Source organism: Poecilia formosa, unplaced genomic scaffold (genome assembly GCF_000485575.1).
Source record: "Poecilia formosa unplaced genomic scaffold, Poecilia_formosa-5.1.2 Scaffold157, whole genome shotgun sequence".
Classification (NCBI taxonomy): Eukaryota; Metazoa; Chordata; class Actinopteri; order Cyprinodontiformes; family Poeciliidae; genus Poecilia; species Poecilia formosa.
The window spans coordinates 522,181-544,780 of NW_006800096.1; the positions used below are offsets into that span (position 1 = coordinate 522,181).

At 40.1% G+C, this 22,600-nt stretch overlaps 2 protein-coding genes across 2 annotated transcripts; both read left to right on the forward strand.

Annotated features, from left to right (window-relative positions):
- Nucleotides 1-2,926: 2,926 nt before the first annotated feature.
- On the forward strand, nucleotides 2,927-9,117 carry LOC103146366 (5,6-dihydroxyindole-2-carboxylic acid oxidase-like). Its single transcript, XM_007564248.2, has 7 exons — nucleotides 2,927-3,710; nucleotides 5,109-5,431; nucleotides 6,728-6,932; nucleotides 7,041-7,208; nucleotides 7,294-7,473; nucleotides 7,555-7,701; nucleotides 8,359-9,117. Exons 1-7 carry the CDS (start codon nucleotides 3,344-3,346, stop codon nucleotides 8,544-8,546), a joined length of 1,578 nt encoding a protein of 525 aa, XP_007564310.1. The 5' UTR covers nucleotides 2,927-3,343; the 3' UTR covers nucleotides 8,547-9,117.
- A 1,445-nt stretch (nucleotides 9,118-10,562) lies between these two features.
- lurap1l (leucine rich adaptor protein 1 like) lies at nucleotides 10,563-15,828 on the forward strand. The gene is made up of 2 exons (XM_007564249.2): nucleotides 10,563-10,932; nucleotides 13,458-15,828. The coding sequence occupies exons 1-2, from the start codon at nucleotides 10,708-10,710 to the stop codon at nucleotides 13,848-13,850; spliced, it is 618 nt and encodes a 205-aa protein (XP_007564311.1). The 5' UTR covers nucleotides 10,563-10,707; the 3' UTR covers nucleotides 13,851-15,828.
- The last annotated feature ends 6,772 nt before the right edge of the window (nucleotides 15,829-22,600 follow it).

Genomic DNA, 22,600 nt, shown 5'->3' on the forward strand with positions numbered 1-22,600 from the left:
AACTAAAAAGGGATCACAGCTAAAATCTTCAAATACTTGAGACCCCCTGTAAAAATGTTTTTAACCGCCAAATATACCTAAATATGCACTGTTAAGCAGAGTGAAAACCCTTGTGACTCCAGCAGAAAGCAACATCTAGAGTCCTCCTTATTTCTGCTCTTGGGGGTGACTCTATGTGACACGACAAATTACTTCTTTAATTGTAAATACAGAAAATGGGCCTTGTAAGTAGCCTGTAAATAGCAGAATAGTAATAAGATGTGAGAGAAAGGCATGTTAGTAGTAGTAAAAAAAAAAACTAGCAGTAGCAACATGAGCAGCTAGTTCTACCTAACACACAATTAATGTAATTTAGTGTGTCTCACTAAATTACATTAATTTGCGGCATTGAACAAATCTCGCAGAGGTTACTGCCACCAGATGAGAAGAAGTCTAGGAATAGAGGCTGCTGTAAAACAAGCATCCTGAAGACGGCCTCTCACGAGGAAGCGAATGACAACCCGCCGTACGTATTGTCTGCACGGATCAAAACGAGGGAAGCGTAGAGGGAAGTCACATGAACAGCTCATACATAGCTCCCTGTTAATGATTCCCCCTGTGCCGTTTTCACTAAAGGCAAGGATTACCATTAAGCCCGAGTCACATCTTCTCACATGATCCCGTTCACTGCCTAAGGTTTGAGCCGCACACAGAACGGTTGGCAGGGAGAGAGAATGAGGTGCTGAGGTGCAGTCATGGGACGACCAGAAGATAAACCTAAACGTATAACAGAATCAATGCAGCCTCTTTCTAAACCCTGCAGGTCAAGGCAAGTTGCCTTTTTTTTTTTTTTCTTTTTTTAAAACAGTGGAAGTCAATGGCTTTTGTTTATTCAATGTAGTTCGTTTTGAAGGTTCGAAACTGAAAAGAGAGATGGGCGCGTGAAAACCATTATACATTATACAGAATCAGCAGCCAGTTTGCTCTTCCAGTCCTGACATGCGGCCTTAAAACAGCAATCTCGTTTATTTTCTCAATTTATTAAAACGCCGACCTATTGAATGCGCGGATGTTTCTTGTTAAGAACAATCCTCGACAATCTATTTTAAGCCTCGACTCAAAGATCAAAATAATTTATAAATACGCTCTCCCGGTGCCCCTCCTGACGTTTCAACATGCAGTAGATGGAGACGTAAGAATACGAAGTTAAAATGCTCCTGACAGCCAAGCCCAGAAGGCCTCCTACCATTTCTCAAATGCAACACGGGAACGGCTCATGCATAAGGAATGCGGTGGCATTTTTCTAATACATGAGAATGAGCTTAGCTGCCAGCTTTGTGTAATCCCGCCCGTCACGCCCCGATTATAAAACGATGCTACCCGACTGTAGTTTTTCGTCGGCAACGTGAAGCACATGTGACCGGATTAAGGAGCCGTTTTACGCTGGAGAAAGCTTCCCCCTCTTCTTTCAGAAAGATGCCGCATTGTTTCAGGAGCCCCCGGACAACATTTAAATGATTTACTGCATTGTGTGTGCGTGTGTGTGTGTGTGTGTGTGTGTTTTCTCCAACAAAATAAAAGGTTGTGACAACTTTGTTCCGCAGAACCGAACAAATAACTTTTAAAAGAAACCCGTACATATCAGATTCTGAAGCAAAATCCTCCATAAAAAGGTGATATACTTGTTTTTTTGTTTTGTTTTTGTTTGTGAAACTAAAACACTGTATATTATCAATGAAAAATATTCTTGCAACATATGTGCTTTATTTGACTTTTAATTGCAGGATATTTTCATCAGCGATGATAAGGATAGGCTTTAAACTGTTAACAGTTAACAACAGGGGTGGATTGCTGCTACAATGAGAGGAACAAGAAATCACAAGCACAGCCTGGCACACAAATCTGAATCATAAACTGGCAGCTTTGGGTGGATTTTCTGAGACATGAATTAAAAATGGTGCTAATGAGAGCTAGATGTCATGAACCAACATCACCAACAGCTCAGCACACACAACAAAAGTCATCATCATCCTGGACAAGAAAATACTCAGTTTCTAAAGCAGCGCTCTCTTCACTGTCTTTCCTCTTAAGCCAGTGATGTTGAAGGCATTTTCTGCATCTCTTTCCATATGCTTTAATACCAATGCATTTAACCGCTAAGATGCAGATGTTTTCATTATTCACCACGCGTCTCTAGAACAGTTTCCCAGCATGCCCTCTTTCGCTAACGAGCCCATCGCCAAACAGTGGTGCACACTCCAGTCATCAAGCGTTTCCAGAGTCAGCTCATTGTGGATTCGTCTCAACTCTTGCATGCAAAGAGGGTAAAAGTCACAGGATGTTAATGTGCAAAAGTATGTGAGATCACCTGTTTATTTTGACATTAAAACCCCATAATTGGCAGAGGAGGGGGGGGGGGACCTTTCTATATTTTTTTTTAATCACTGCTTCAAAAATGTGCATACAAACACATTTAACCCATGCCTCATTTTCTCTACCTTCATTACTAAATTGTGTTTTGTTTTGCTCTACCACACAGAAACACACAAACTCCAGTTTGGGTCTGAAATTATAAGCACTTAAAGAATAAAAAGAGTTTTGTATTAGGAGTTCTTTTTTTCTTTGTGAATGCCATTTGAGCTTTAATGTCTCACATGCTCTAATGGGGAGGGGAAACAAAAAGAGGGGCTTTAGCGAGAGGTCAAATGATCTCAAATATGACTTCTTTTTTTTGTAAACACGAAGTTTAAGATATTTTAGAGTTGCATTCTTGCATTTCTCGTTAGATAAATGTATTTACTGTCGTGTAAGTTCGTTTCACTTTAATTTTACTTTGTAAATATTTTTCCCCGTGGTAGAGTTACAGCAGGTCAGACATACAGACAGTAAAAGCCTTTTCTCATTCACACTGGCATTTCTTTTTTATTTCTTTTTAGACGCTGCTTTCACCCTGTGACTTTTAGAAGAACAATACTCTGCATGACCGGATCACACTACCTTCGCTTTTCCTCCCGTAGGAAATATGATGTTATGTGAGGGGAATCACGCGGGAGTCAGAAAATCCTGGTAGTCATGCGCTAATCCGGTATTTAAGGTCAACGCTCCAGTGTTTTGGGGGCAAAGACAAGAAAGAGGCCTGCATGGGCAAGCGAAGCGAAGAGGGGCAGGAAGTTTTTTTTTTCTTTTTTTTCTTTTTTTACACTCACTCATATTTGCTGAAGCTCAGGTGTGCTGAAGTAATGAACTTTTATTCTTTGACTAAAAAGTCAGGATTGTAATTTTCAAGTGTAATAAGGGTCACAAACTGAGTTAAATCCAGAAGCAGCCGTGCGTAAAAAAAAAAAAAAAAAAATCTGGTGACATCATGTTTTGGAGAATGTGGCCGTACTGTGTTTCTATGCTGGTGTGCGCGGTGCTGGTGAGCGCCCAGTTCCCCAGAGAGTGCGTTACACCGGAGGGGCTCAGGAGCGGACAGTGTTGCCCGGCGCCCCCCGGCTTCCCCGGGGACCCCTGCGGTGCTAGCGCGGGCCGCGGACAGTGCGTGTCCATCTCGGCCGACGCGCGGCCGCACGGGCCGCAATATCCCCACGACGGTCGGGACGACCGGGAACGGTGGCCGGTCCGATTTTTCAACCGCACCTGCCAATGCACCGGGAACTTCAGCGGGTATAACTGCGGTCGATGCAGACACGGATGGACCGGGGCCAATTGTGATCAAAGGATTTCTGTCGGTGAGTTTTCAATTAAAACAATATAATTTCTTTCGATTCAAAATCGACTAAACGTCGTTCGTTATTTTAAATCAAATTAAACCATTTGTGCTGAATAAATGGATCAAAACATGATAAAGATAGCACAACTGTTAGACTCAGAAATGTGATATTTTCAAGGAAGTATATAAAACAAGTTACCTACAATTATCTAAATGTTTCAGTGATTTCTAAAAACAATTGCATGTGTAAATCACGAATTAAATATAAATGCATCATCTGTTAAATTAAACACATGTACAGTTCTTGCATGAATTTTGTCCAGGTTGAGCCTTTCCATCCTTGCAACTGCAACCATACGCAAACACCCATGCACCTCTAGAGTGAAGACAGTTGATGTTTTTATGCCCAAAACATCGAGAAAAAGTGACTTTCTTGTTTTTACCACATCCGTTTAAAACAAAAAACATTTGTTTGACTGATGTTGGGTCTTATTTTCACCATTAAAATAAAGACTTCAGAAATGAAAAACTGAATTTTTTAGAAATTGAAATAACTATAGAATAGTCTATTGTAAGTTGAATCAAACTATATACTGATGGTTTTGTACTTCTCTTGATAAGGTAACCCTAATGTAAAAAAATATATATATATTTTCTTATGTACTTGTCTACAAGTAGATTAAAGGTTTCATCCAGGAATCTCTATACTACCTAGAATAACTCAGGTCAGGTTGGATCACTCTAATTATTTAGGGGTTTGAACTATGATTAAATTCTGTTCAAATTCCTTTAAAAAAAAGTGCAATAGCCCTTTAGTTTAGCACTGAATCTGAAAATACACTGAGGCATCAACTTCAGCATTAATGTCATAATGTGGCTACACAGTTAACCCAGGGAAATCCACCATCCATTGACTAGACATGCAAGGAATGTTAAACATGTTTGGGGTGCAAACAAACGGTTCTGCCATGGGCACCAAAAACAACCAATCCACGCAGTTATATCAGTATTTATTTGAATATTTCATATTGTGAATTTATTTGTCAGACTTACCCATCAAAGTTTGTCATCAGCTGTTATACCTAAAAATTACTGGTCTGCTAATAAATTGTGGACATTCTGTGCTGAAGCTGACAGGTACTTTCAAAAGCAACTTAACACATTTACAGACAAGGCAATGTACTGTTGCCTGTTTTCTTAAATATTGTGGTCATCTGCCAATATTTGACTCTTAATATGTGTATAAAATAGCAATAGCCACAAAAAAAATGTTAAATAAAAAAGAGATTCCTGCTTTGCATAATGGACGCGTTGTGTTTGAGCGGACAATATATCAGGTTCACAACTGACTTAAGAGTTAACATGACGGAGTCTCTTTACAAAACTAAAAACGATCTTTCTTTCATTTCCCCGACAGTGAGGAGAAACGTGATGCAGCTCAGCTCTGAAGAGAAGCGCGCCTTTGTGAACGCACTGAACCAGGCCAAGCGCACGGTGCACCCCGACCTGGTGATCGCGACGCGCCACTACTCGGACATCTTCGGCCCCGACGGGAACACCACGCAGTTTGAAAACGTCACAGTCTACAACTACTTTGTCTGGTCTCACTACTACTCTGTCAGCAAGACGTTCCTGGGCGCCGGGCAGGCCAGCTTTGGCGGGGTGGACTTCTCTCACGAAGGCCCCGGGTTCCTCACCTGGCACAGGTTCCATCTGCTGCAGCTGGAGCGAGACATGCAGGTGAGGAGGTGAAATTAATAAAAACATATTAAGTGATAAGGGTCACACACTACTTTGCTTTGCTCCTCTGCTTGTTTATGTTTAGTGAATGTATCTTCAGTCCTCTGTATTTACCAGAAAATCCTGATCGACTTTCCAATGTTACGCCTTAACAAACAAGCAGCACGCAAAATGCTTCTATAAACAATCCACGGGCTTTGGTTCCAACTGAATTTACACGCTATCTTTTTCCCTAACACAATAAAATCTTGAGTGAGAAGGGTTTTCTTTTCTTTTCTTTTTTTTGAAAATACAGTACCAGACATTTTTTAATAATCCCTTTCACAAGCGGGTTACAGCTGAGAGTGGAAAATGGGGCTGGCATGTGGAGCTGAAACCATGGCAGAGTGCTGGACTCCTACAGAGAAACTCCATCCTTATATCCTGTGCAGGTTTGCTGCTTGAGCTCCTTAATTAGGGGCTTTTGTTCAAACCCGGCCAAACAGAGTTAGAGAAAGATCTAATTTGGGAAACACTGACACTTTCTATCCTACAAAGACACGAGAAAAACAAAAACCTATATTTGAACCGTGTGGATGATTCTTATCCACTTTAAGGGAAAATATGCACTCTTTGATGTGCTTCAAGGTGCTTGTGTGCATATAAAAGATGAAATCAGGGTCTACTCCAAGTATTATTTCTGCTTTTGAATCAGTAAAATCCTCATGGCACCACATTTCTGTTTTCCTAGGTTCCAAGAGACGGGGTAGAGGATCTTAAAATCAGAATGTTGATGGCCTATTTATAGTTTTATTAAAGCTGCAGTAGGTAACTTTCGTAAAAATATGTTTGTTTTATTTTTACATATTTGTTAAAACTGTCTAACAGTAGAATGAGGCAGATAATCTGTGGGGAAAAAAAGTACTCTTAAGCCTCCTCTCAGTGGTCGTACAGATACCTGCAGAACTGCCTTTTCTAGAGCCAGGAGGAGGGTCTTATCACTGTCAATCATGCTTGTGTAGGCTCCCTGCTGCTCCACAGGTCTTCCGTCAGAACAGAGCCTCTGGTGAATGCACAGGCTAGTAAGCAAGACCACCGATCAGTCATTTCTGACAAGTCTCTCTTTTTCTTAAGGCATCTCAATCTAAAAATGCTTTTCCAGATACTGTAAATTGCAAATTTAGACTGTAGTAATCATCACCTTCATGTGAAGTTACTGCCATGGTAAATTTTTTAGTTTTTCTCCTCCTAATCTGCCGGTTTGAGCTTAATACAACAAAACCTATTGCAACTTTGGACTCTGTTTCTGTCATGCAGGACATGCTGCAGGATCCCTCCTTTGCCCTGCCCTACTGGAACTTTGCCATCGGCGGGAACACGTGCGACATCTGCACAGATGACCTGATGGGAGCCAGGAGCAGTTTTGACATAAATTCCCTAAGCCCCAACTCTATCTTCTCGGAGTGGAGGGTGGTTTGCGAGAGCGTTGAGGACTACGACACGCTGGGAACCATCTGCAACAGTAAGACGAGTGTTCGTGACCACGCTAAAATTCCTTTCATTCTTTCAGAAGAGAAGGAACAGTGTGAGAATGACGACGCCAATGGTCAGCTTTTCTATTCTCTGTCAGGCACAGAGACCTCTCCCATCAGGAGAAACCCAGCAGGAAACGTCAACAGGCCCATGGTCCAGCGTCTCCCAGAGCCCCAGGACGTGGCCGACTGCCTACAAGTTGGCACGTTCGACACACCCCCTTTCTACTCCACCTCCTCTGAGAGCTTCAGGAACACAGTCGAAGGTGAATTAGAGCTCTGTGATGTCTTAGTCTTTACTACATGTACATGATATGTTACTAGAAGCCCCCCCCCGTGTTGCTTTGTTAGGCTACAGCGCCCCCAAGGGGAACTACGACCCCATAGTGAGGAGCCTCCACAACCTGGCTCACTTGTTCCTGAATGGAACAGGAGGGCAGACGCACCTGTCGCCCAACGACCCCATCTTCGTCTTGCTACACACCTTTACAGACGCTATATTCGATGAATGGCTCAGGAGACACGGTCCAGGTGCCATAGCAACTAATTCTGATATGCAGTCTATGCATGTTTAGTATTTTCTTTCCTCTTACTTGAGTAATTTCCCAACAGATTTAGCTGTGTATCCTGAAGAAAACGCCCCTATTGGTCATAACAGGGGTTACAACATGGTACCCTTCTGGCCTCCTGTGACAAACGCAGAGATGTTTGTGACTGCGCCTGAAAATCTGGGCTACTCTTATGAAGCTGAATGGCCAGGTATGCCAAAGTCTTTTTGATTTACTCTTGTAGTTCCTGGTAAAAGCACGTCTGTTTCTTAAAGGTTTTCACAATTTGCCACTTGCAACCACAAAATATGTAATTTATTGGGATTTATGTTAAAGTCGATGGCATTTTGGTGTACAAGAAAACACTGTCTAAGGCAGAAAACGGAAGTTATCACCCTGAATCAAAATGAAACACACCTACTTTATATTGTAGGTGGGTTTTCAGATCAAAGCATCTGGTAGATTGATCCAGGACATAAATCCAATTAAGAATCAGTGGCAAGACTTAAAAAAGTTTTTCTACAGATGCTGTCCATCTAATTTTATTTAATTTAAGCTATTCCACAAAAATGAATGAGCAAAAATGTTTTCCTCAAGATGTGCAAAGTTGGTGGAGACATTTGTATCAACTGGCAAATGGGGAATACTTGATTATATTAAGTAGTATTAGTGTATAGGGGATTGAATATAAATGCAGATTTTTATTTGCAAAGAAAAAGAAATCCCAAAAAGCAGGTTATGTGTTCTTCTCTTTGCCTTTTATTACACAATATTAAATAAAATACATTTAAGTTTTTAGTTATAATATAAAAATGTTGGCTATATTAAGCACACTGAAAGTAATAATCGTCTGCTTTTGTTCCTCTAGGCACACCTTTCTCTCTGACTGAAATAATAACCATAGCCATAGTCGCTGCTCTCGTGTTGGTGGCAGTCATCTTCGCAGCAACCACGTGTGCTGTGCGTGCCCGATCTCGCAAGATGGAGGGCCACCAGCCTCTGCTCGGGGACCAGTACCAGCGCTATGACGACGACAAAGGCCAATCTGTAGTCTGAGATCACAGCCCCAGCACGTGTCTTTTCTCCTGATTTTTCCAACAACAAAGCAATGTTGTTCTGTTCTCCATAACAAAAAAGGAAATCTTGCAGCGTGTATGCCCAACCCCCTAAAAAGTTAAGATTCTTAACTCTTTGTACTTATGTTGCTTTGCATTGTCCAATCACAGCAATTTTCACTATGCATTGAAAAAGCTGGGGCGGAGGGGATAATGAAAAACAAGTAAAATTCATGCAAGATGATGCCCTGTCAAATAATGAGGTAAAGAATATTAAAGTAGTTTGCTTTCCAACCTATTAAATTGTGTTCAGTGTAATTGTAATTTACACTCAAAGGTTTGTCATAAACACAGCTTTTAACAATCTCTGCCAGTCAGAAACTAGTATGTCCAAGTGAGGGAGCTATAATGCCCACAAGGGGGTGCTGTTGTTCAATTTCTAAGAATCTTGCTTGTTCAGAACTTACAAAAAGAGTTGCACGTTGTTTTTTTACACCTTATTTAGCTAACTAATGTATTTAAGTTGCTAATAAAAAACAAGAGGTAATTAAAAGGAAATTAAGTCAAAAGTTTAATGTCTGTTTTTTTTTTACTTAAAAATGTTTTGACTTTCATCACTCTGATTATTCTGTTTGTGACTCAAAACGAGTTATTTTTAAAAATCTGCTGAATGAGCCTTTCCACTTTTGCTAAATCTATGCTTAGTGGTTTTCTAATATGATTCTTATCTAATGTGGCCTAAATACAGAATGAAAAAAAGCAGAAATTTTATTTTCGTAAATTTTATTCTTAGTCGTCTTTCATCAATGTAGAATACTTCATTTCAGGTTTTACTTGTCGAACTGCTGCTTTAAAGCACAGCCCCTTCTAAGTTGGTCTTAATACCTAAAATCCTCATTAATGACCCATTTTGCATCTTATGTCAATACAATGCAGGTTTCAAAACTCAAACTCTGTTTTAAAGGATCTATTGTTTTACGCAATTTATTAGTCCAGTCGATCCTGTATTTATCTTACTCTGTAGATACATACAGGAAATGCTAACTTCTGAACAGAAGTTAGCTTTCTGTTGTTAACCATATTGTCGTTGACTGGTGTAAATTTAGACAATGCCACAAAGTGTCGCTGTTGGCTGTAACTAAAAAATAAAATAAATAAATAAAATAATGAGGTAAGTCTTCATCATTTCCCATCTGTGGGAGAGGGCCGAACGCAACTTCTGAAGCCGTCAACATTTATCTCCAGAAGATTTTGAGTCATTTGTACAAGCAAAACTGATGAAGGCTCGAACAGGTGATCGTCAGCCTCACAAGCTAAAACCAAGTGCCATGGCAACTGTCTTCATCCACAAAGATCTTAAACCCCACTGCCAGCTAGAGAGCGAAAGACGCTGGGAGAGGCAGGCAACGCTGGAACCTCTTTTCAGTGATAACGGAGCTGTTGCTACTGTCCATAGTAGCAATAGCTAAGCGCTTAACAACCTCACTCATTGCTTATTTGGCTGGACTGAGGTGGCAGAATCGGACCAAGCACCAAGCATACCAGAATTCATTGCAGCGTAAACAACATGGTGACATCCGTGCTACGATATATTATTAAAATAGATCAAGTGTTTTGGAGAATGCGAGCACTGCAACATAATTCAGCTGCATTTAGGAGTACAATTATTTTGGATTTTAAACTTTTTGACCAAAAGTAGATAGATCAATTAATATATGGTAATAGGCCTTTATTTAATGTCACAAGGAGGCCATGCTGCACTATTTGCATATTTTATTTATATATCTATTTATTCTCTTTCGAGGTAGAGAAAGAGGTACACGAAAACACTGACTCCTAAGTTCACATTGTCCATAAAGCGTGTTCTCTCCACCCCAGGGAGAGAGGTGTAAGCGGCAGCACTCACCTGGCGGGGTGTCTGGTTTCAGAGACAGCCCTTCTTGTAATGGGAGTGTCCTCAGGGAGCATGCTGGTGTTAAACTGTCCTCCTACTGGTTACAGGCTTCAATGGGAGGTCTGCTGGTGTGGCTGCAGATCACATACGAGTTGGATTTGACTGTTTCAACAGCCGTAGCGCCTCAGTTTAATTTGCCCTAGAGCCGCACCGTGAGACCACTTACTGCGGGTTTTTTTTTTTTTTTTTTTTTTTTCTGAGAGTGACGATGGACGAGGAGCGCAGCGGCTCTCCGGACCTGACGGACATAGAGACCAAGTTGGGTCGAAAAGTTCCGGACGGTCTCGTTCGGTCGCTCGCGGGAGGGAGACGCAGCGACAGGCACGAGCACGACAAGTCAGCTGCGCCTCACTTGGCCAACTGCAAATTCTGCGCAAATTCAACGGACCTGAAGAGACTGCAGGGTAAAATGCTGTTCTTGAGACAGGAGATGGTGAGCATAGAACTTTTTTTCTCTTAATGTTTTTAAATCAAACTTCCGTCCTGCATTAAAATGAGTTTCATTTTAAAGAGTCATAACACTGTAACCTATGTTTTGTTTGTAACTTACTTAAAGTAACATTTTGTTTGATAAGTCAATCAGTTTTGGTTAGAGAACTCCTCAAAAAGTTTAATAACAGAAAGGTAGCAAAGACAAAAAGCTTAAGTATTTGGACCATTTGTTGCTAAATGAAACCTGAGTGCTAAGAGGAATGAAAATAATGAATCACATGTATGTTTACCTCAGGTTGATAATACGAAAAATATTAAAGATAATACAAATCTAGGCAACTATTCTTGGATTTTATGAACAGTTATATTTCTAAATAAATTTATGGTATCCCAATAACAAAGTAAAACAGCTGTTTTGGAGGCGATAATTCAGCTTGTTGTGTAATCACAAATTTAGTTATTGGGACACAAAGAGCAGTTTCAGACCTGCTGATAGAAAAGATGCAATTACTGTATTCTTCCAGTCTTATTGTTCATAGCATTTGTTGAAACTTTCATGGCGATATCTAAGATTTTGTTGTTATTAATCAGTTTTTTTTTATTTATTTTATTTTAATAACTTCATTTGTAACTTGCACAGATGATCAGATGGTTTAATTTCAGCTAAAATAATATGTTTTGAGCAGCAACCTTTTTTAATATGCCTTACACACATGGACAGTCATTCTGTAAAAAGTTAAACATAGTTCATTTTAGCAGCTCTTTATTCTGTATTGTGGTTAGATCTTTGTATTAAAATCAAAATAGCAATACAAATATCACAGCTATAACTGTCATTTTAGCCACTATAAGAATACTTTGTGCTTTGCTTGTTTTTAATAAAGGTAGTTAGACGATGTGATACATTTTTCTGTCACTTATTTCTTTTGTTTTAACTACACCTAGAGATACTTATTCCCATATAGTCTCCATGGACGCTTTCCCAGACAGCTGACTACTGTTTTGACTGACTGAGGTCACAAAAGGTATTAGGATTCCTGAGCAGATGGTCTGGTTGACCGGGTTTTTCACTCTGTGAACCAGAGCCCTGCAAGATGGCCAGTGGACTGTTCTGGCACTACAGAGTTTGTGTTGTTAGGATTTGATTTGATTTATTATGATGTCAGGGATAATATTACACTTGCAATTATCTCAGTTGGCCTTCTCCACAGGAGAAACCCTCAAAAATCCCAAGTAGTCATTGCCATACAAGTAAACAAACCAATCAGTTTAGGATGCTGCAGCCTAAAACAGATGTCGATGGAAAATTTTCCGCCGGTTTCGCAGGAACGGAGAAGGTGCTGTCGTGTCCTGGTGGCAGGATGTAACAGCTGCCCATTTGTTGTTTCTCATTCACGCTGATTGTCACCCACAGACGGGGGAATCCCTGTAAAACGCTGCAAATATGCAGTCCATTTCCACCCACACGCACGCACACACACACACACACACACATACCCAGTGGCACGGTTCGTCATGCCAGAGAGTTCAGTCAATGGTCGCTCTGTGCATGGCGGTCATATATCATTCATTATCGTGGATGGAAACTGCTAGTGGTCTGTGCCACGTAGTAAAGGCCAATAGTCTAAACAAAACAGCACTGACTGTTCCAACCATGAGAACACTAACAGTTAAGAGAAAACAAAACAAAAAAAGCCAACTGCATCTGCTCATTACAAGGTCTAAGCTGAGCTTTGCAACTTGATCCAGTGTTTGGTTAGTAATAGTCATGGTGATGGTTTTGTTCGTCCTGCTTCCCCGGCTCCCCCCCTCTTCTAAATATAAGAAACCAATATAGTTGTGGGGGGAAAGTTAAGTCACTAACTAGAGTGGAGTTGAAAGCCAAGATTCTGCACTGATTAGTATTTATTTTTGGTTTGTTTGTTTTTTTTGCTAATACGTGTTATTCAAGTTGACATTTTTATTATTGTTACATCATAATTTTGGCAATTCCTCTGGTTATGAATCATCTATCTCATAAGTGAGGCTCAAGGTCAGTCCACCGCTTTGCCAACAGGCATGCGTATTTCTTACATACTCGTTGCCCTTCTGTCCTTTCTTGTTTTCATTTCATATCCATCAACCAGCTGTATCTTACACTCATGCACTCAAATCATTGCATATGAGATTCTATTTATTTTATAGTTTTTATAGTTAAGCATATAACATACTCATTATTGTTGAACAGTTTTTATTCTGTTGTTTTCTGAAAACCTTTTACTGCCCCCGTTGACATTTATTCTTGTTCTGGCCCCTGTTTGGATCAACTCAGCCTTATGATTATTAAATAACCATATTGACAATGAGTGGAAGATAGATATAGAGTAAGATTTGGCACAGAGTGTAATTTAATAGATATTGTGCAGCTCCGACTTGCCAATTCAGATGATGACCAATTCCATTTTCTTCCCTTAGCACGTTAAACGTTGAGGTGTAACTCGGCATTTGCGCCATGTTAAATTACAATGCTCTACTTCCACCATGCAGGCGAACCTGCGAGCCATCGACGTGAAGCTCATGCAGCAGCTGATGTCGATCAACGACGGCATCGAGTCCATCCGCTGGATGATGGAGGACAAGGGGGACGCAACGAGCCAGGACGGCAGCCTGACGGGCAGCTTGTACAGCCTGTCGGACAGCCAGGACGGCTCCTCCCTGCGGGGCAGCTTCAACAGCCTCAACGACGGGAACGGCGACGGCCTGGACGGTCTGTCCGTCGGCAGCTACCTGGACACTCTGGCAGAGGACCTACCCGGAGACTCGTCCCCGCCCACGGACCTCGACCGTTTAATGGATAAAGCCGTAATTTCTGGCGAGTCCTTCACCAAATCGCCGCTGAAACTCAGGGTGGAATCGGACGAATACTACTGCTTTAGATAATAGTGATGAGATAGACAAAGACTACTGAGATATATGGAAGAAAACAAAGAACTCCTTTGTCCTGTTTTTTTTTTTTCTCCCAGTTTTGAAGACGTGGGCATGTTTGGGAATGTTACATTTTCCCTTGACACCATTTTCCTGAAGTGGATTAGCAAAACCTCAAAAGTTTTTTTTTTTGTTTTTTTTTCTTTTACCAAATGTCTCAAGATGCAAGAGTAGCAATGACTGCTTAATATTGTTATGACTTAAAAAAAAAAAAAAAACTCAGAAGGTGCCGAGTTACGATTTATGATTATATTTATTGTTAAATTACCCTGTATGTGTGTGGTTTCCATCTAAAAACAGGTCGAACAAAAGTTGTTTCCTCCTAAGGAAAGCGGCGCTCTCTGAGAAAAACCAGCAGGTTAGGACTTTGCAGCCGATTGGAAAATTGGACATTTCATGCTGAACGATTCGAGTAGTTTAACTCCTTCAGGTGGCAAAAGTTATTAGTTTTGAACTTAAAAGCAAGTGCAATTTTCCTCCATGCCAAATGCCAAACGCCACCTACAGCACATGTCTTCCAGCTTTATTACTTTAACTGGAGTTAACAAAGCTCTTGGCCTCCAGTGGGTATCAGTGGTAGCTTCAGCTTGTAGTCTTACTCAAAGCTTGACTGAAAACCAAAGAAATTTCTCTCAGAGGTCATTTACGCCTGAGGCTAAACTGCATTATAGCACCAGATGGGAGATTTGTTATCTGCATAGGCGTGTGTGAAACGCACGCTCACTTTGAGGGCACATGTTTTGTTGTGTCGGCTTCTGACGAGGCTCTTTGTCTGTAAAATTGCTTTGGTTGATTCGTTGATTTGACGTTTTTTGCGTTTAACGATGTCCGCTTTTGAAGCCGGCATAAACAAACATTTTATTCAATGTTGCTTTCTTTGTTGAGAAAATAAAATAATATATTGTGTTTTTGTTGTTTTGCCCCCAATATTTATGCCAAAAATAACTGATACTGTGATGAAGCATGTGCCTTCTTCCAGATTTCTTTTATTTATTTTTTTTGTGTGTTGTTTTTACATTTAAAATTTTCATATCATAGTTACGAATCTTAATATCGGGGAAGGATGAGCCCCCGCCTCTCTATGGTTCAGGATTCACAGATTCACCTACTGGCTGTTTGTCTTTTCTGTGGAACGTGACTTAAATTATTTATGGGAAAATTCGTGTATGCTTTTTTCCTACTGCATATTTACAACATTTAAATGAAAATGCAGCATGAGAAGCTGAAATACCTAGACACAGCACTATCTGACATCCTATTGGCTGGTGTTCACAAAGCAGCCAATCAACGAGGACCTTTCATTTTCTTTGATGTTGATTGGCTGTACCCCAAAGAGCAGAAATAAGGAAAACTGAAAATGTTAGTTTCGGTGGTAGTCTCTAGTAAAATAGGCGGTCCTACATTTTTTGGAGTAGGTTTCAAGTATTTTCAGACGTCATCTGGCTGTGGTTCCTAATTTCTACAAATGCTGTGGGTCCAAATGGAGTTTTAAAATAAGTTACGTCATGACGGCAAAAGAGCTTAGTTTTGAAGTAAACACTGAAAACAGAATCTGTTTCACATCTTGCCCTGATCTGAAGGAGTACAAGAGCAGATCAAAAAGCATCAGACCCAAGGTCAAAGATAGTGGTGGTAATGTGACAGTGCAGGGCTGCTTCAGGATCTAGATGACTTCACTGAACTGATGGAACCATCACCACCACGTCCACCTCTGCATATGTCAAAAATAAATAAAATGAAGGCCTTCAAGTGAACTAGTCAAAGTCCAGGGTTGTGATTGGACCTTAAACCTTCCATTCATGCCAAAAAAAAAACCTTGTTCTTCATCTTTCTATTCACTCTTTAATGCTTACAGTGAAAGCCTCATCATGTTACACAAAGTCTTTGTGAGCATACATGTTTCAAGATAAAATAAATAAACATCTGAAAATGTTACTGTGGAAAATTGTGGTATATCAAAATGGAAACACTGTAGATCGCCTGAAATGAGTTGGAAATTTCATAGTGTTCTCGCTGCTTAAATAAAATCTTTACAGTTCAGGCTCTCGTGAATTTATCAGCTTTTTCTGTGCCTCATTGCTGTATCTCATTAGTGATTCAACAATTCAAAAATAAGAAACGAGGCGAGATTGGTCTTGAGATGCCAACCACGCAGGGGCATTTTTTATTATTATTATTATTTTTTTTTTTATCTCTGAAGGTATTCTCATCTGAAACTCTGTGTCATTTGCTCCTTATATTTCTTGCGACAATTTCAGCTCCAGACGCAGAACGCAGGACAAGTCATTATATGAAATATGAGAGCCTGGCCAGTGAATGTCGGGGCAGTTCCTAGACAGGGATCTGGCATCCAAATAAGTATCTTCCGCCTTTGCTTCATCATAAAGAACTCTTCCAATTCTGAACAAAGTATTTGCGACGGATCGCTAGTTTTTATGAGTTTCGGTCTTCTCGAGTGTGCACAAAAAACCAAACTGCACATAAACACTCGGGAGAGTTGCGTTTGGTCCAGACGGGTATAATCACTTTTTCCTGGAACAGTAAGCATACTTATAAGTTTGTCTTCGTCCATGAGCAAAGCAGCTTTATTTTGGTTTTATGCTTCCTTTCCTTATCTCTGCCTCCCAGGGGCTTTGACAAGCTTAAGCTCTCAGTCAGGCTGACCCGGGCCAATAAACCAAAAAAGAGCTCCGTGAACGGCGTGCGTGACCTCCCTGTCAGCACTTCAATTAAAAAACACACACACACACACGCACACACACACACACACACACGCACACACACACAAAAGAAGCTGCTCCGAACTTGCCTGAATGTCATGTCCAAACAAATGCAGCTATGCGCCGGCTGACTAATATTCCGTTAGTAGAAAAGAAACATAAAGCCGAGAATACATGCAAGCCAGTGGCCGTGAAATAATTGAGACCCGTCAGAACAGGTTCTGTCAGTCACTGCTGTGATCGGTCTAAAGCAGAACTCCAGAGTCTTACACGGAACAGTAAACACGAACACAGAGTGACATTTTGGGCGTTTTACCGGCACTTTAAGTGTACATTTACCGCGCCAGCGACTAAAACAACAAGTTTGTGTTTGTGGCACTAAGTGTCTCCTGAAGCGCCCAAACGGTCGTCAGAAATGTACAATGCTGTGCTAAAACGTAGATGTTCTCCTTCATTATTGTACACCTTGGTTCCCAAGAACATCTTTTCTTTCACAGTAGTTCTGAGCAACAAGCTCTGCAGGCTTTTTGAGGGTCATTCAGAGTTTTTCTTTGAACATTTAAAAACAAACAAACTCTGGCTTATCTTTGTCCTTCATGCTTGAAGAAGTCATAGGTGAGTGTCAAGTGGCTCAACCAACATATATAAACCCATCTCTCTTTCAGGTCAAATGTCTGGGAAAGAGGACATAAATCATAAATGCACAACGAAAATCGTTGAAAGATCTCCAGAAAGGCTGAAAAATCATCACTAGGGTCTAAAACCTGTGAAGTAAAATTTGAAGAAATAGCTCAACCTTTTTGTTTTCAAGGAATAAGGCCGAGTATCCCGTGAACATTTGATCATGCTGCAGAAACTTATGCCTACTCCCCTTTGCAAAACACCTCAAGCTTCATCAAATTGGATGGAGAGCATCTGATAACAGAAACAAGGTCTGGACTTTGAGTGGGCTATTCTAATACATGAATATGCTTTGACCAAAAGCATTTTTTTTGCACCTCTGGTTGTATGTGTGGAGTCGTTGTCTCGCTGGAAGTTGCAGATCCATGACCTTAAGCCAAATTTCCTGTGCCTGCTGAGAAAAAAAAAAAAAAAAACAAAAAAAACATCACCACAGTATGATGCTCCCACCATCAACTGTCCATCATGGTAATGATGTGTTCAGGATGATGTGTAATGTTAAGTGTTCCTCCACCTCTTTGTGAATGGATAAAGAGGATTGTATCAGTTCACACCACTTTCTTCCACATGTTTTCTATCGCCCCCTGAAATGTTTTTGGAAAACTTTACAGTAAGTTTAGTTAAATAAATGAGTTTTTTATGTTTGTTCTCTAATTAGAGTTTGTTCTCTAATCTTCTCTAACTAATTTCTAAGAACATTTTGTCTTTAAATTCAATTATACCCACTTGGACTCTACTTACTAATTTGTTGACTTTTGAAACAATTGTTAGCACTTGCCCTTACAAGTAATCTAATTAGTGGTAACCTTTCAAGGCATCTAATTAGCATCTATTTAGGGATAGCAGGCTAAAGATGGCTGAGAACAAATATTTTTCACACTTTTCAAGATATAATTAAGGAAAAAACATACTTTTAACTGATCTGTCCCTTTGGAGAAAGGTGGTTGTAACGTGGCGTAATGTGTAAATTCATTTCTCTGCAAACAGTCAGCAGTCCTTGGGATAGAAAATGAGGACAAGAGCCAGACGTTCGAAAGAAATATTCAAATATTCACACTGTTTTGTGTGTATTTCAGAGTAAAGTTCTTCCATCTTTGCTATCAGCAGCTATGCTCGCCCCAATCTGAGGTTCAGTGACATCCCGGCTGCGTGGAGAGCAAACAAGCACAAATCAACTCAAATTTCCTAAGTTCAGAAGCAAAAATGATACTGAAAAATGCTTAAAAAAAAACAAAAAACAAAAAAAAACAAGGATTTATTTATCCTCTCTGTTAACCCCAAATATTCGCTCATGGCTTGATTGTACAACCAAACCATGACTCCAAGTGGAGATCCATTTGCCAAATTAGTCATGGAGGTTGGACCCATGCCACACGACGAAGGGAAACGGATACGGTTTGGTATCTGGGAAACTGTCACCATGCTGCCAAATGAGGTTATGGGATATGGGTTATTGGAGTGGGGTTTTATGTGGGACATCAAACGGAGCCGAAGACAAAGCAGACAGGAAGCCACGGATGCAGAATGTACTAACTATGAAATTACTTCAGTCTGTTTTAATTTGTCTTGTGGCTCATTCCGGAGCTCTGTTAGATTTTTCCAACATCTTTCAACAACAAACAAACTCCTGATTCCTGTGAACGTATCTGCTGCGTTCCAGGTTTTGTCCCAAGCACTGTGAACTGAAGAATAAATGATCGTGGAGCCAGTGCGGTTGAAGTGTTCACTGTTTTAAAGGACACAGCAAATTATAATGTTTTTTTCACCTCCTTTATTACATTTCCAGGCCAAAGAGCTGCATGTTGAGAATTTTTATGAAGCAGTGGAAAAAGGCCTACCCGTAAGGAGAATATCACGTTTCATCCAGGAAAAATACTTAGCTGTACACCGAGCCTTGCCTTACCCCGAAGTTCATTTTGTTCGATATTTAGAGATGTTGAGAGCATTTCTTCTCGGGGCTAGCAAATAGCTTTCATTAAATTATCACATAAGTGGAAGTTCGACTTCTTCCCATCAGGAAAACATCCATTATGAGAAGACAGCCTTCAGGGAGCAGTTGTTGGCCATCTCCCAAGCTGTGAATCTGAGTGCCACTTCTAGAGAGGCTCATTAAACTCTGCTGCTCTTGGGAACCAGCGTATTCAGACGGAGCAGGAGGGAGAACGCTTGAAACTCTTCCTGCTAGTGAAAAAAAAAAAAAACTTCAGAGGTTAAGTCTGCTGTTGTAAAGGATTCAGCTGAGGTTTAGATTTAACCCACGGTTGAAGCTTGTGTAAACACTACAAGAAGCATCCGAGAATGTCGAGGCAACTTTTTTTTTTTTAATATAATTATTGTTTACATAATCAGAGCTCCATGTCAACTTCCACCTTCATCAAAATTGCCCTCCCACATTTCGTACTCGCATGCCACCGGTGTTATACTCAAATGAATGATCTCTGCAAATCTTGACCCCAGTCAAACTAAGCTAACCCTGAGCAATCTCATCTTGCAAGATAATATTCATATATTCACTGAACCACAATTCCTTACAGATCAGTAAATCACTGAGTGCCAGCGTGGGCATGGCAGAATTCTTTCATGCACACTATAAAGAAAATACAAAAACAGATTTGTCTCCAAAATATAATAGACTTCTATATTTCCATTTATGCATACTATTTATTGAGTTTAATTTGTTTAAGTTGTAACTCGCTGTAATGCTGTTTGAATTTAAGTAAGGTTTTAATAAGGAAAGCATTTGTTTGTAGTGAAAATCTTGCTTTTTTTTATCAAGCTGTGCTTGTTTAGATTTTAGATTTTAAATTAGAAGCACAACAAACAAAGTCCTTGTTACGCACAGAAGAAATTGCGATTAATTAATTTTGCAGCTAGCTGACGTAGCGAGCTGATTGCCACAGAGCTAACAGAAAAAATAAACATTAGCTTGTTAGCATTTTAGCACAGATAACCAATTTTGAAGTTAAGAAAGAGTGAGCATTTAGCTATCAATAAAATAGTCGAGAAAATATAGAAGAAGACCGACCCAGATGGAAGGGAAGCTAAATGTATTCAAATTCTCAAATCTCAAAAGATTTGAGAATTTGATAAACATAATTTTAAAAACAATAATTTTAAGTCAAACATGTTATCTCCCTTAACCAAATTAATAAACTTTTAAATAATTTTGCGTTAGGGACTTTAAAACCCTCTTGCTTTGAGTAAAGGGTTTATAGACGTAGCTAAACAGCTAACCTACTGTTAGTACACAGTCCAGCTAGCTAAGGCAGGAAGTTGGAAATGTTTCAAGAAAAAACTCTTCAGGAGCCTCAAGGTCATGAAGATGTTCAAAATTTTGGCAATTACAAAATTATAGGTAAATTATAAATTTTTTAAATAATCTCAATCTGATGAATATTAATTTATGTTGCTGCTTAATGAAAAATCACTCATGAGCTTTCAGTGCTCTTGAGTGTTTCTGGCAGTCAAGTATCAGAAACAGTGGGATTATCTCTGCCTATAAAAATAAATATGGCATTAAAGAACATATTCTGATCCAAATGTCTCCCAGGATTTGGAAGCACAAGGACACATCCATTAGCTTCGTGATTGCGGGGTGCAAACAGAACCTAGAGCTAGCTGTGAAATACTCTTTTGTGAAGACATAAACCGGTGCAGCCAGTTTTACACCATGACCACAGGTATTGTCAACAATAGACAAACATTATGAAGCTTTCCAATGAATTAAGTTCCTTCTAAGCGCTTGTGGTTGGAAAAACGTACTCATCATTCGTCATTAACACTAATCTTTAACCTTAAATCTACATCTCACCTGCATTTCCCTTTCTGGAAGAGTAAAAGTCACACACCATAAGTGATGACTATTGGATCAACTGCTTTCCCTCCATTGCTCATTTTCTCATTGTGTAGATTTGAGCTGCAGCGCTGTACCTTTAAAGGCATTTTTGGACTGAGAGCCTGTTCCTGATCACCGCCAGAGCTGTTGATCCAGCTGAGATTAAACAGTAAAACACTTCAGCCGGGAACCTTTCGGCAAAGATAGAGGAGGGAACAAAACAAACCTTTACTTCATTTGATAAACCCGTTTCAGTCCTCGTTTCCTGGCGTCCTTTCCACGACTATAATAGGAATCAAAGGCAGCAGACACTGACCCTGGCAGAACTTCCTGCTTTACTTGTTCACAGCCAAATGTAGACCAGTGATAGAGGGGGGAAAAAGAGATTTTTTTTTCATCATCTGCTTTGTGCTGCTGGTTCCTCAACTATCCCCACATTAATTATTTAATGGCTGGTAAGCTCTCCTGACAATGGGCCTAACGTTCAGCAGCCTTATGAAGTGTTTCCTGGCAACAAGATGACCCTGCCATAAAAAGGGGACAATTGATCGTGTCATTGGCAAACACATTCGTTCCCTCTGAAAATAATTCCCTGCAGAAGAATGGTCCTTAATTACCAGAACTCCCCTTTACGTCTAAAGAGTGCAACTTGCGGTCACGGAGGAAAACGCTATGCTTATTTGACTCAATGTCGTCAAAAAAAAATATAAAAATAAAAATTAATTTTCGTGGTGAAGTAATCTAGATATTTGACTAGTCTGCTGAATATTAGCTCATGTTGCCGTTTTGATTGACTGCATTTTGAGGTTGTATCAATCCTCTTCCATGAATGTCGGTTTCAGTTTCAAAGCGATGTTTGCTGGCTCACCCCACATAATTCCCCCTTCCCCCCAAATTCCCATTTCATAAGATATCCTGCCATACACGTTTCAGTTCTCAATACTCATCATCAGCTATGTTCCATTTGGTTCTCCTCCATCATTTTTGTGCTCATTATCCCCAAAACAGCCGGTTTCCTGCCACTAGCGGATCCCGTTTTCTCAACCATTCTGTCTGCACTCCCTCATTAACTGTCATCTCCAATGTGAAAGCGATCTGATCCTCTTGGGAAGAAGCAAACACTGTGCTCCCCTGTTACTGTCCTGCCTTCCCAGGGCACACCAGCAAGTCGTCAGTGTTTGAAATCCTGTCAGTACCATCTATCGCCAGAAATGTATTTTCAGCTACAATTGACTTCAATATTTCCAAAAAAAACAAAAAAAAATTCAAAATCACTCTAACAGCATTGTCAATATTTTACTCTGCGGTTTCAAGAAGCCATAATATCCGAGTGAGTGATTAGGATGCAAAACTGGCAATGTTTCATTGACAGCCTCCCGATATTCCAATTATAGAAATTTGATTAAAAAACAAGGATCATGTCTATTGGAGTAGGATTTGGAGGATCTGTACTGCTGCTCTGACTCAGG

Bases quoted from the DNA above. Each gene is read 5' to 3' on its own strand.
- lurap1l (XM_007564249.2), top strand. From the start codon at position 10,708: ATGGACGAGGAGCGCAGCGGCTCTCCGGACCTGACGGACATAGAGACC. The intron at 10,933-13,457 runs GTGAGCATAGAA...TCCACCATGCAG, and splicing joins TGTTCTTGAGACAGGAGATG to GCGAACCTGCGAGCCATCGA.
- LOC103146366 (XM_007564248.2), top strand. From the start codon at position 3,344: ATGTTTTGGAGAATGTGGCCGTACTGTGTTTCTATGCTGGTGTGCGCG. The intron at 5,432-6,727 runs GTGAGGAGGTGA...TCTGTCATGCAG, and splicing joins AGCTGGAGCGAGACATGCAG to GACATGCTGCAGGATCCCTC. The intron at 6,933-7,040 runs GTAAGACGAGTG...ATTCTCTGTCAG, and splicing joins GCTGGGAACCATCTGCAACA to GCACAGAGACCTCTCCCATC.